This window comes from Microtus pennsylvanicus, chromosome 11, assembly GCF_037038515.1.
Source record: "Microtus pennsylvanicus isolate mMicPen1 chromosome 11, mMicPen1.hap1, whole genome shotgun sequence".
Taxonomy (NCBI): Eukaryota; Metazoa; Chordata; class Mammalia; order Rodentia; family Cricetidae; genus Microtus; species Microtus pennsylvanicus.
Window position 1 is genome coordinate 87,631,942 of NC_134589.1, and position 13,437 is coordinate 87,645,378.

At 47.0% G+C, this 13,437-nt stretch overlaps 1 protein-coding gene across 2 annotated transcripts in view; it reads right to left on the reverse strand.

Annotated features, from left to right (window-relative positions):
• Sh3pxd2b (SH3 and PX domains 2B) overlaps positions 1–13,437 on the reverse strand; it is an 82,350-nt gene that overhangs the window by 21,067 nt on the left and 47,846 nt on the right. For both annotated transcript variants that reach the window (XM_075941371.1, XM_075941370.1), the window contains exons 5-7: positions 9,914–10,005; positions 8,918–8,943; positions 2,661–2,795 (exon numbers count right to left, since the gene is read on the reverse strand). In XM_075941371.1, the coding sequence (XP_075797486.1) occupies positions 2,661–2,795; positions 8,918–8,943; positions 9,914–10,005 (253 nt within the window). The remainder of the gene's footprint in view (positions 1–2,660; positions 2,796–8,917; positions 8,944–9,913; positions 10,006–13,437) is intronic.

Genomic DNA, 13,437 nt, shown 5'->3' on the forward strand with positions numbered 1-13,437 from the left:
GACCCTTTAATACAGTTCCTCATGCTGTAGTGACCCTCGACCATAAAATTATCCTGTTGCTACTTTATAACTGTAATTTTGCTACTGTTATGAATCGTAATGTGAATATCTGATATGTAGGACATCTGATATGCAACCCTCAAGGGGTCGCGACTCACAGTTTGAGAACCTCTGCTTTAAACAAACAGTAAAGTAACTTTTCTTTCTTTTTCTTTTCTTTTTTTTTTTTTAGTAAAGTAACTTTTCATGTGGTACCCACATTACAGGAAGCATAATGCCACCTAGAGAGGATGGTCAAAAGCAAACACTCTGCGTCTTTATATAAGGGACTGGCACATTATCATTTCAATATAACTTCCTGTCTCACATCCTTCCTAGCAACCCATCCTGGTGGCCCAGGGAATGGCCACTCCTTTCTTTGTGTCCCCTGGTATAAATACAACCTGTACACATCTCTCTTGGGAACTAGAAAATGATAGAATTAGGAACATAGAAAACCATAGAGTTAGGAACAGTGGAACTCCAGCTCTACATCCTGCAGAGACCTGGGGGCAAATGACGAGTCATTTGGGATCCGGTTCACTCAGCTATAGCACAGGGATTATTGTGAGATTATGTGTGTTCTTCACATATTATGATTATGCCCATAGCTTTTGTGACTTGCGTGGCTAGAACACTACTGGGGCCCCTTAGGCCTCAGAAGACTGGGATGCAGTCTCTCTCTGACCTTCTCTTACCTGCTTCCTTTTCCTGACTAACGCAGGCATGGGAGCGAGGATTTCCCTCCCCCAAGGGAAGTCATAGAAGCTAAAAATAAGCTCTAATCTCTTTCACCTTGGAGCTGCTGGCTATAAAGAAATTAAATTATCTGACCTACTTTGATAATAGGTTATAAAATCCTGTTTTAGAAGTATTCCTACCCCATACTCTGGAATACGACACAGAGGCCAAGCAGCGTCTGGCTGAGCTGCCTGCCAGGCTTTCCCAGTTCCAATTAGCATTTGATCTGACCCCTTTTATTCAATCACAGGTCAACACAGCTGCCAACTGTGCCTCCACAGTGAAATCTCTGAGAACCCCGGGGGTTTGGAGAGCTTGCTGAGCACAGGCATTCCTGGAGGGCAGCACCCATTGAGGGCAGGGAAGTGCAGTGTTTCTTCCACCGCTTGCCTGTGCACCCCTGCACCTGGATCTTTTCAAGCATCCTTGGCACTAACCCTGCAAGCAGGTTTCTCTTGGTCTCATAAGCCACTTAAGAGACAATGGCTGTGTGAACCATGCTTGATAGCCAGTTGTAAGAAGTGCAGCAGCCTGGCTAAGAAAATGCTACCACTGGGTGGGCAGTGTCAAGACAGAATTGGATTAAAGGACTTCAGGTGCTCACTGAAGAATTGAGTGCTGCTTGTTGAGGGAGAAATCCTTGTATCTTCCAGTCACAGACATGACCTCGGGAGAGGCAGAGCATGGGACAGGGAGATGATGTTGGAGCAGAACTTTCTTCCAGTCATCAAAGCTTCTAGATTGCGTAATTATGGAGGTTTGGCCAGCTAACACCAGCCTCATGACTAATGGTGACATGACCCGGAGGATGTCGGAAACATCATCTTCCTGTATTCTTGGAAACAGGGACCATTCCTAGATTGCAAAGTCAGGTCTGATTGGCTAACACTGGTCTCACGATTAACATGAGTAATGGTAACTTGAAGGATGCTGGAAACATCGTCCTTCCATGGTTATGTGGACATAACTGGCCTTCGGGCTACCACAGAGCCTGGTCCCTAGTGACATAATGAGCCACTGGGAACCCAGTTGGGGAAAGGGGCTGCTCCTTCCCTGCTTTTTCTGCATGGTGTGATGGCTGCTCTGGAGCTAAGGGAGGAGGAAGAGGGAAGGAAACGCATTTCTGGAGCACATGCAGTGTGCAGAGTTCAGGCTGAGGCGCTCTCTCTACACTAGAGCGCTTACTCTTTCGACAGCTCTTTGATAGCTTTCTGTGAATGACAAAACTAGTGGCCAAAGGCATGTAGCGGCCTGGATTGATGGGCAATGTAGAGTTCAGGCCCCCGTCTCACTCAATCATCCCACCAACGGATGTGACCAGTGGTCCTGGGATGAGGTTGGTGAGGGGACAGGCAGATGCCCCTCCTCTCTGAACAGTTTCTTCTTCTTCTTCTTCTTCTTCTTCTTCTTCTTCTTCTTCTTCTTCTTCTTCTTCTTCTTCTTCTTCTTCTTCTTCTCCTTCTCCTTCTCCTTCTCCTTCTCCTTCTCCTTCTCCTTCCTCCTCCTCCTCTTCCTCCTCCTCCTCCTTCTTTTTTTGAGACACAGTCTCTCCATGTAAAATTCCACAAGTGCTGGAATTACAGCCATCTCTCTCAGATCTTCAGACTTCTAGAGGGCTCCCAAGGGAAATCAACAAGAAAATTCTCAATGGAGCGACTGACTCTGCTGACAAGTACTTGAAAACTAGAAGGGATGTTTACGGTAGTGTCAGAACAGTGGTGACATCGGACCCAACAGGCTGCCGAGGCAGTGGCTGTGTGCCCTGTGTGGCTCTGGGGAGCCAGGCCAGGTTGATCTGCTTATCTGGAGTTTCCACATGCTCCTGGTTTGTGGGGCTTGGTGATGATACAGGGTGTGGGGAAGGTGGTCCAGGTCCTTACCTGACTCATTCTTCTCTATGATGTCCACGACTTGGCCCACACTGAGGCTGATCTCTGAGCTCTCCTGCTTCTGATAGTTTGCCACCACCACATACTGCTCCAGGACCATGGGGTCCACCGAGGTCAGGTCACTCCCTGTGGACAGCAAATGCCATCGGACATCCCATTAGCGCCTGTCCATGAATGGCAGAGCAGGAACCAGGGGAAAGGCTGGGTCAGGGGACTTCCTAAGTAGAGAAAGTCTTTGCTAGAGGATTTGTCTCATGTCCCAGCTCCCCATCCTTTCATTCTCTCATTTGCTCACTCAGCCACCAACATCTGCTGAGAGCATTGGGGTTCCCAGGGGTTCCAAGCGAGTGAGATGTGGCACACGCCCAGAAGCTGGCTGCTTGGGGGAACTCAAGAGGATGGTTTAAACGTTGAGGCCACCATCCACCCAACCTCATCCTAAATCCCTCACCTATAATAAACTCATCAATCTCCAGAGACACAGCACATATTTTGTTGGGGTCCACAGGCACAAAAATGGATGAAATGGAAGACTGCCAGTCTCAAGTAATGGGGGGATAGACATATGGAAAGTATACATTTACATAAACATATATGCACACATACATACATACTAGAGATCAAATCGTATAAGTATCACTTTGGAGATACCCAGCATGGCAGCACAGAGAATGAACAGGAAAGGCAAAGTTGTACCAGATTAGTGTCAGTCAGACTTCCCAAGGAGTGACAGAAGCAGACTCATGAGGGAAGGTATCCTGGGAGCTGGGGAGGAGCAGGGCAGGGAGAGTCTTCCATGATGGGGGAAGGCCTGGGAACCTTCAGGAACTAGTTGAGGCTGGGAGGCAGAGTTCTGCCAGAAGGACGTGGCACTGAGAGAAGTGCCTCAGGAAAACACTGGTCGGAGGCCAAGGGCTTGATGAGTTTGGATTTTTAAATCCTGAGGAGTTGATTAAGAATTCTATGAAGGGGGAGCTGGAGAGATGGCTCAGTGGTTAAGAGCACTGGCTGCTCTTGCAGAGGTCCTGAGTTCAATCCCTAGCAACCACATGGTGGCTCACAACCATCTATAGTGGGATCTGATGCCTTCTGGCATAAAGGCATACATGCAGATAGAGCACTTGTATATATATAAAATAAGTAGATAAATCTAAAAAGAAAGAGTTCTATGAAGCGAATAGCAAGATTTCGAGCTGGAAAAGTGACTGACTGCCGTGTAGAGAGAGGCAGAGGCAGAGGCTGGGGAAAAGCACTCCAAGCTGAGGGTGCAAAGCTGTTAGGCAAGAGGCAGTGGTGGCATTGGAGCTGGGCAGTGAGACTTGATAAATGTAGATTTTCCCAGAAGGAAAAAGCGTGGGAAGCGCTGTCAGGCAGATGGCTTCCCTGGTGAGCAGTGTGTGTGTCACACCCTGGAGTTGTGCACTTCTGCTACCCACCAAGACAGATGGGTATGCACACAAAATACAACACAGAAGACTTAAAAGGAACATCTCGGTTCAGAGACGTCAGAGAGAAGGGGCCGGCACGGCATGTGGGGGCAGGCCTGCTTCTTGGCTCTGTGAGAGCAGGTTCTGGCCACCGACCCTTTCCTGTTGTGGGATGGAAAGAGGCATCTGAGCAGGGACCACCCTAGCCACCTGCACCTGAGTGGAAGAACCATGAGGGGACAGGAGAGAAGGGATACAGGATGGAATTGCCAAAGAAGGCTGGATGGGAGGAAGCCTGGGAAAGAATGCCTCTCATGGGCTGTGGGCCATCGCAAACCTTTCCAGCTTCATTGTGCCTGAGGTGGGCACTGCCTGTTACAGGTAAGAAAAGAGGCTAAGGACAGTAAGTGAATTGTCCTGTACCACACAGCCAGGTGTGGAACTAGATGAAGGACGACAGGGAAGGAGGCAGTGACTGAGGTCTTCTGCCTTTCTTTCCTTGGCAGTTCCTGAGTCCACCTGAGGGTCCAGCCATGCTGTGTCCTTTCTTTGCATTTCTCAACAGTTATTGTCACCAATCCTAGCTCTCCATCATCTACTATCTCCTCACGGGTGAACAGTTCACCAAAGCCAGACAGCCATATAGGCTGGCGTCTGAGACAAGGCTGGCCTGGCCCTACTGGACCATGACCTGGTAGAGAAGCTTCTGTCGGGCTAACCTGATGTGTTCTGCCTCTCCAGGACTCTGTGCAAGGAGCCAGTGAGCTGAGATGTTGGCTCTCTGGGGTCCTGACCACTGCAAATGAAGGTTCTTTTCTTTTAAGGTGGACAGAGCAAACCAGAGTCTGCTCTGAGGACCAGAAAGTCCTCATTCTAATGGGAACCTCCGAGTGTTAGACTCCTAACTGGCTCCCTGCTGCCAACCTCAGCCCACCATGCTGTTCATGAGGTCATGTTCTTCAGGTCATCTGGGTAGACCATCATCCACAAGCAAGGCTCTCACCTCACCTAAGAAAAGCCCAATGTCTGCAAAGCCCTGCCTGACCTGCCCCTGGTAGCCAGGCAGAACACATTCCCCTACCCCACCTCAGAGGGCAGAAGGTTACTTACCTCCCGCTCTCATAACTGTATAGGAACAAGATGGCTGACTTCTGGCTGACTACACTGAACACTTGGTAAGGGATGAGATTTAGAGTCAGTGGGTATAAATTTAGGAGCATAAGCACCTGCTTGGTGCCCTTATGGAGAGAGGCTTGCCCTGTTTCACCTGTTCATTTCTCCTGGCCTAAACGGCCTGTTGTAGATTTTCCTGTTCTGGCTTAGATGCCCATGTTCTAGCAGGAATCCAGAGACTCGTTTCCGGTTTGCAGGTTTCTAAAATTGCTTTACTTATTTATTTTATATTATGTGCATGAGTATTTTGTCTACATGGGTGTATGTGTACCAAGTATCTGCCTGATGCCTGCAGAACACTGGATTCCTGGAACTGCAGCTCCAGACAGCTGTGAGCCCAGACCACGTGGGGGCTGGAAATGTAATCTGGGTCCTCTACAAGAGCAGCAAGTGCTCTTAACTGCTGAGTCATCTCTCCAGCCCGATCTACTCTGAAGGATTCTGAAAGTGTTCATAGATGAGGAGGAGAGAGAGGAATAAGATATTATTGTTAGTGACAGACTGCATGTAAATTATCTATATATTTACTTGGCCCTTTAGAAAACAGTTCATCAATTCATGGTCTAGACTATGGGTGGTACCTAACAGGGCTCAATAAGTATCCAAACGGAAGAAAGACTTAGATCTAAATGACTTCCTGTCTTAGCAAATATCAAATATCCCCCACCCCACCCCCAATAAACAGGGTTTCTCTGTGTATCCCTGGCTGTCCTGAAACTCACTATGTGGACCAGGCTAGCCTTGAACTCAGAGATCCAACTGTTTCCACCTTTGGAGTGCTGGGATCAAAGGCATGCGCCACCACTGCCCACATCTCCCCTTTTATTTTATTTTGCTTATGTACCTGTTTGCCTTGACATTCCCTGGGACCTATCATTGCCAGGCACACAGTAGGAGCTTATTGTATACTGAGTGACAGAATCAGGAAACCCAGAGGGCAGAGTGTAGGCCTTCGGTTGCATGAGCAGAGCACTGCAGGGTACAGGGCTCAGGGCTGTGGCTTTGGGCTTCAGACTGCAGTTTTTTGCTGGGGTTTTCTTCAGAAGCAAGAGCAAGGAGCTGCTTTACAGCACTGCTTCCAGAGCAAGTTGTCTGCATTTTACTCAGAACACCCCACTTATCAACACTAAGGACAAGAGTCCTGGTAGTACGTGATTAGACTGGGAACCTTAAAGGAGACTTCAGGTATCACGTTGGGACCCCTACTGGTAGAGTGTGATATTGCAACTAAGCCTGATTATAATTGGTAGCAGGAACATCTGAGGCAGATAGGTTATAGAAGTTGCCAAGGATGAAATCAAGAGCCCTAGACTATATCACGTGACCAAGGAATCGACAGCAGAAGGGTGGTTTTTGTCATTAACACTGAAAGTATTCTCAAGCCACACAGTGTCTACTCTACCAGATAAACGTTTGAGTTAGGTGGTTTTTCTTTCTGATGACATGTCTTGAATTTTTAAAACGATGAATAATGCCAAAGTGAGGTTTTTTTCCTTCCATAAGAATCTATAAATAAGCAAAAATCAAGAAGAAAAGTTCTTGCAAGCCATCAGATGATCTGCTCAACTGTGGTGAGCTTTTTTTTTTTTTTTGGATGAGCAGAATTTGAGGCCACATGAGTAAGTCTGCAGGAGCCACCTGGCTGTGACCAGGCAGTGCTAGGGACAGACAAGCCTTCTCCCATCCAGAGTGTATCACTGAAAATGTAGGATTAAGGTCTGTTTTTAATTGGAATCTCTTTAAAATTCAATCAAGAAGACTGGCTGTAAAATCAAGGCAGTGTCCACTGGTCAGATAAATAAGGAACCCTTCAAGGGTTCAGAGTTCGATTGAAGAAGGTGCCACATTCAAGCTAGTGGGACTATAAATAAACCTGAGACCCATCATTGCAGGTAAGTTATGTCACCACGGTCACCACAAATTAGAGCCTGGGCTCTCTTTTCCAGACAGGTCCCCTTTTTCAAGCTTGTTCCAACCGGACACTCCTATTTTCACTAACCAGAGCTGCCCACTCCCTCTCTCCTCTCCGGCTCCTTCTAGGGGAGGTTTTGCATACTCAAAGCCAGAAATTCTGAGACCAGCCCCGAGGCAGCTGCTCTCTGCTAAGAAAAGAAATGTGTCATTATCCCTGGCCGAGGGACATTTGCAGCTTTAGCAGGATGCCACGGTTGTGGCCAGTGCCCACTAAACGCCAAAGGAGAGCCAGACGCAGTCAGTGAGCACACGGGGCTGGGGCAAATCCCAGAAGTTGTGCTTCAAGGAAAAATGTACGAGGAATAGCTTCTGTCCTTGCTTTCCACCATGATCAGCCTAGAGGCCTGAAAAGATGACCCAGGCCCTGCTCCCAGCAGAAAAGAGAGACCAAAACCCAGGAAAGGTGGACCTGCTCCCAGAGATATCTGGATTGAGTGACAGGCTTGAGTGGTAATGAAACAGCACCAGTTAGATATTACTATTAAAGTGTTTTACATCTACTACTATAGAGTCTCTGATAATCCTATAAAACACATTATCATGTGTGTGTGTGCACGCATGTGTACATGCATGTGCTTGAATGGAAACCAGGACCTTGGGCATGTTGGGCAAGTGTTCTACCACTGAGCCATACCCCAGACCTGGATGTCATGCATGAGGAAACTGAGGTAAGGTCATCAGTTTTCACTTCTGGAATCTCTGCCTGCACCTCCTCCTTTCCATGCATGGAGTCCCTCAAACTTCCTGGGTGTTCAAGGAGATCAGAGGGCAGGGCTCTGGGCTGCAGCAGCTGGGAGGAGCATGGGTATTAAGAAGAGCTGGCCTTGTGACCTTGTTTTTAGGGTGCACAGGCATGCATCACCCCCAGGTCCACCTTCTCTTTTCCATGGCCACCTCTGCTGGAAGGGTGGCAACACCCTAAGAATAGAAAGGCTGTTTGAAGAAAGCTTCCTGGGTGAGAAAGGAGCCCAGCAAGGCTTGAGTGACAGGCACCAAGTCTGTCTGCCAAGGACAGTGGACTGAAGGAAGCTGAGAGGCCAGCCAGAGCTGAGGCTGTCAAAGAACCAGATCTGCAGCGGACTTCATTTCCCTCCCTCAATGCTTGCTGTCCTCTCAGCATGGGATTCCCTTCTCTTTTTGGAAAGCTCACCCTCAGTCCCCATGCTTCAGGGCCTCTATCACCTCACCTCTCCCCGTATTATCTCACCGCCCCCTAGCACTGGAAAAGGCTCTGAGTGTCCACATTGCTTTGTATAAAGTGGAATGAAGGCACAGAACCCTCTACAGCATGGTTAGGAAGACATTTGTCTTCCCATGCCACAAGGGCACTCTCATCTCATCCACTTCATAATAGTTTGTCAAGGGATAAAACAGCCTCAAATCCTTCTTCTGGGAGACGGGGCCAGGTATTAGTTAATTATCAATCATCAGCTCATTCATTCAATCGTCCACATACAAAACTACCCATCCATCCATTCTTTATCTGTCTATTCAAACATGCATCCAACTACATGCCCAATTACCATTCATCTGACTATGTATCCATCCATCCATCCATCCATCCATCCATCCATCCATCCATCCACCATTCATCTGCATTGTGGTGTTCATAGTGTAGAACCCAACTAGGGTACATGGCAGGAATGAAAAGAAGAGAATGGAATATATGCTTACCTGATTTCTTCTTCCCAATATGCTCCCTGTATAGGAGATAGGAGTGAGAGAGAGCCAGTTAGTCCTTGTTACGTTCTGATCTGATCCCATTAGGATGCTGAGACTCTCTATTTCACAGCTCACAGCATCCTCAGTGTTAGGTAGAGCTGAGATTCTATTAGGACGCTGACAGTCTCCACCCCACAGCATCCTCAGTGTATGTACTGAGCTGAGATCCCATTAGGATGCTGACAGTCTCCACCTCACAGCATCCTTAGTATAGGGTATTAAGCTGAGATCCCATTAGGATGCTGACAGTTTCCACCCCACAGCATCCTCAGTATTGGGTACTAAGCTGAGATCCCATTAGGATGCTGACAGTTTCCACCCCACAGCATCCTCAGTGTATGTACTAAGCTGAGATCCCATTAGGATGCTGACAGTTTCCACCCCACAGCATCCTCAGTATTGGGTACTAAGCTGAGATCCCATTAGGATGCTGACAGTCTCTATCTCCCAGCATCCTCTGTGATATATATTGAGCTGATTCCATTAGGGCGCTAGCAGTCTCTATCCCAGAGCATCCTCAGTGAGTTAACGAATCTAAGCCTACCCCAGGAACCCAGGCTTCTTCTAAGAAAGATTCCTCTGATTCTTCCTTTATCTGATAAGTGCTTCAGATCTTGGGACCAAGTTTTCTATGCATTTGGGAGAGTGGAGCCCCTAGGAAAGAGTCTCAGTCTACTCAGCCATAGCACTCTTTCTTTGGTAAGCATGGTGGTAGTGTAGAAGAACTGGAATGCTTAGCCAGGTTCTAGTCCCTGTAAGATGGGACCATCCTTACCCATGTACCAGTGCCTATGCTGGCTGCAGGCAGTGAGGCCCTGCAGGGGTCAAGACAATGAACTCTGGCTTAGTTTATACTCCGCTGACTCTGGGTCCCTGTGGGTCAGAAAGGACAGCAGGAGGGGAAAAGGGAGAGAGGTTTCCCCTGGGGAAGCCCACAGACCAACTTACTCTTTGGGAGGGTTCAGGTCCTCAGGTCTTGTCTCAAAAAACTGCAGCACTTCATCACACTGAGAGATGTAGGGGGGCAGTTGGATCAGGGCCTAGAGCAGAGACACGGGTGAGCCCGAGGAAGGAGAAGGCTGTCACCAGTGCTTCTCAAACTCATGAAGGCATTAGGACTGCAGAGGGGGATTCTGCTCTGGAATATTAGTCTAAGATGTGCTGCATTTGTTTAGGTCGTGGTACAATGATGCAAAGATGTGTTGCATGCTTTTATGTTGCATTTGTTTAATTCTGTAAAGCTGTATTACTTTGCCTGCCTAAAACACCTGATTGGTCTAATAAAGAGCTAAACAGCCAATATCTATGCAGGAGAGGGATAAGCAGGGCTGCCATGCAGAGAGAATGAATAGGAGGAGAAATCTAGGCTTGAGAGAAGAGCAAGGAGTGAGAAAGGAAGGAGAGGATGCTAGGGGTCAGCCACACAGCCAGCTAGGGAAAAAGGAAGGAAGGAAGGCAAGCATATATATATGAAAGGTAAAAAGTCAAGATGCAAAATGTAGCTAAAGAGAAATGGGATAATTTAAGTTAGCTAAAACAAGCCAAGCTAAGGCTAGCCACTTATTTGGGAGCTGGGTGGCGGGCCCTCAAAAAGTAAACAAACAAAACCAACTACAGGATTTAAAGCATAGATTGGGGTCCATCAGAGCTTTTCATTTAGCAGGCCTGTGGTGAGGCCTGGGATCGGGCACAAGTTTCCTGGTGATGATGATGTCTCTGACTTAGAGAACATACACATATGCACATGCATTCTCCGAGATGTATAGAGATAATACATTCTGCTGGCATATGTGCAAACACTATATGTTCATATTACACAGTCCAGCCCAGACTGTACATGCTATTTTAGAAAGGGGTGCTTGCACTAACACCATTCATTTCATCTTGACCTGTCATCTTCTGTCTGTCATCTCTACCACACCACTGGAGAACATCTGGAGTGTGTCCAACACATGTCTGAATTTCCCAAGCTGAAGCTATAAATTTCAACCATTTGGATACAGGTTGGATGGAAATTTCCAGAATGATGGAGGCTGAGCATGTCAGCCTCCCATGGGGCAGTTCCTAGCCACTGGCAGAATGGCTCAGGTGGGTTACAACACAGCCAGGCTACATCCACCGGCAGGCTGCATGAGGTGAGGCAAGGGCAAAGGAGGCCAAGGGCATTTGTTCTGTCTGCTGACCTACAAACAAGTACTCAGTCAAGGATTTAACAGGCACCTTCTTTGTCCAGTGCTCATCACAGAGGTGGCATCACACTGAAAGAACACCATAGTTCAACAAACATTTAGTTAAGGTCCCCTCCTCTCCTAGAGTGGGTTCTGGACCAGAAAGATGAAAGATGGAGGTGCAAAAGGCTCGTGGTAGAGCTGGTCCCTGCTCCTATAGGCATGGTGTGTGTGAAGGGTGTTCTGGAATAATCTTTTTTTTTTTTATTGTGAAGATTGAGTGTTGCCAAGGTGCCTTCAGGTTGGTTTAATAAAGAGCTGAATGGCCAATAGCTAGTCAGGAAAAGGTTAGGCGGGACTTCCAGACAGAGAAAGAAGGGGAGATGAGTCCAGGCAGGAAAGAGACACCAGAAGACATGGAAAGGAAACAGTAAGTGCAAGATGGAAGAGAGGTAAAAAGCCATGAGGCAAAACATAGATTAATGTAAATGGATTAATTTAAGTTATTAGAGCTAGTGGGACAAGCCTAAGCTATAGACTGAGCTTTCATAATTAATTATAAGTCTCCATGCCATTTTTTGTGTGCTGGAGGCTCAAAGAAAAATCTGTTTACATATGGTGTCCAACATGGGGGCTCAAATATCCAAACACAGTTCTGGACAAGGAGCCAGATGTGGTTTTCTAGTCCTGCAGTTCTCTCAGGTGGGCCAATGCTCTGTGTACAGAGGTGCAGCTACTGGCTGCTGCCAGTGGGCTGGAGCCAGCCACCATGTACCAGCGCCATGTGCTAAGCTGAGTTATGTATGGCAGCTGACATGGTCAGAGAATGCCACAGGTACTCAGTAAAGACAGATCCAGACGAACAAAACCTCTAAACAGGTCACTGTGTGTTTTAAAAATGTGTGAATGTTTAAAAGAAAAGAAAATGGGTATAGAAAGTTGTAGAAAAAAATTTATAAATAATACAGTCTTTAAAGAGAAAATAAAATAATATAAAAATGATATTCCACATAAAGATGGAAAATACACAGGGAGTCTGGATCCTGTATGGCGCCTTGTTAACTCTGAATTTCTTGACTGCTGATAACAACAGCTTCTGAGAGACATGGGACTGTAAGAGGGCTGCTGAATTACACCAGCCTAGATACTTCAGGAATGCCTTAACTTTAAAATGAAAGTCAAAAACTGTATTTCACTGGGGAAGAGGTTATGCTTTTGTTTCCACAGAAAATGAAAAAGCTGTGGATTCATTCAAGGTTGATAGAGATCAGGTTTGATCAGGGGAGACCCTTAAAAATCCTGGCTATGGACATAAAGAAATAAACCTAGACAAATGACAAGACAGGTGATGTATATTTACCAAGAACCCAAGTCCTCTGGAAGAATAGCCAGTGTTCTTAACCACTGAGCCATCTCTTCAGTGAGTTTCTGACCCAAGCTCTAAGCTACTTCTACAAACTGAAAGTGGAAAGATATAACGTGAAGTGGGCAATGGTGCTGGAAGCCCCCTCCGTGGTCACTGTCCACTCTCCACCCCATATGGCTTGTTGATAATTTCTTGAGACTTTATTTACTTTTATTTCATGTATGTGAATGTTTGCCTGCATGTATATCTGTCCACCAAGTGTGTGCAGTGCCCATGAAAGCCAGAAGAGAACAATGGATATCCTGTGACTGGAGTCATAGACAGTTGTGAGTCACAGTGTAGGCACAGGGAATCAAACCCAGGTCCTATGGAAGAGGAGTCAGTGCTCTTAACCATTGAGCCATCTCTCCAGCCCCTTGTCAATCATTCTGATTTGCCATGAAGCATCTCCCACTCTGCATCTGCATCTGGCACTGGGATTGACCTTTGCCAGGAAGAAGGGTCACACTTTCTTGCTCCGCCTCCCTCTTTGATGCCTCTCCTTTTTTTAATTCTGGGGGGGGGTGAGCGGCCATCCTTCTGCCCAGGACACCTGCTGCCTAGGGAGTTGTGATGGGATGCTCGTTGAACTGTGCCATGCCCAGCTGTATGGCATATAGACACCTTACATCTATCTAGTCTCTAACAGCAATGGGCTCCTCAGCAGAACTCTCAAAGACAAACTAATGCTTTCTCTAATGAGTGAGGCTTTGCTCTGGAAGGACAATGCACTGCTATAAATTGAGCCTGTCTGGCATATTTTGCTCTTTTGTTTTCCCCCATGAGTTGGGAATGCGTAAGATGTTCTTGCTTGGCACTGCACTCTACAACTTCCCAGCTTCCAGAACCATGTGCCAAAAGAAACCTTTCTTTCTTATTAGATATCCAGTCTCAGACAT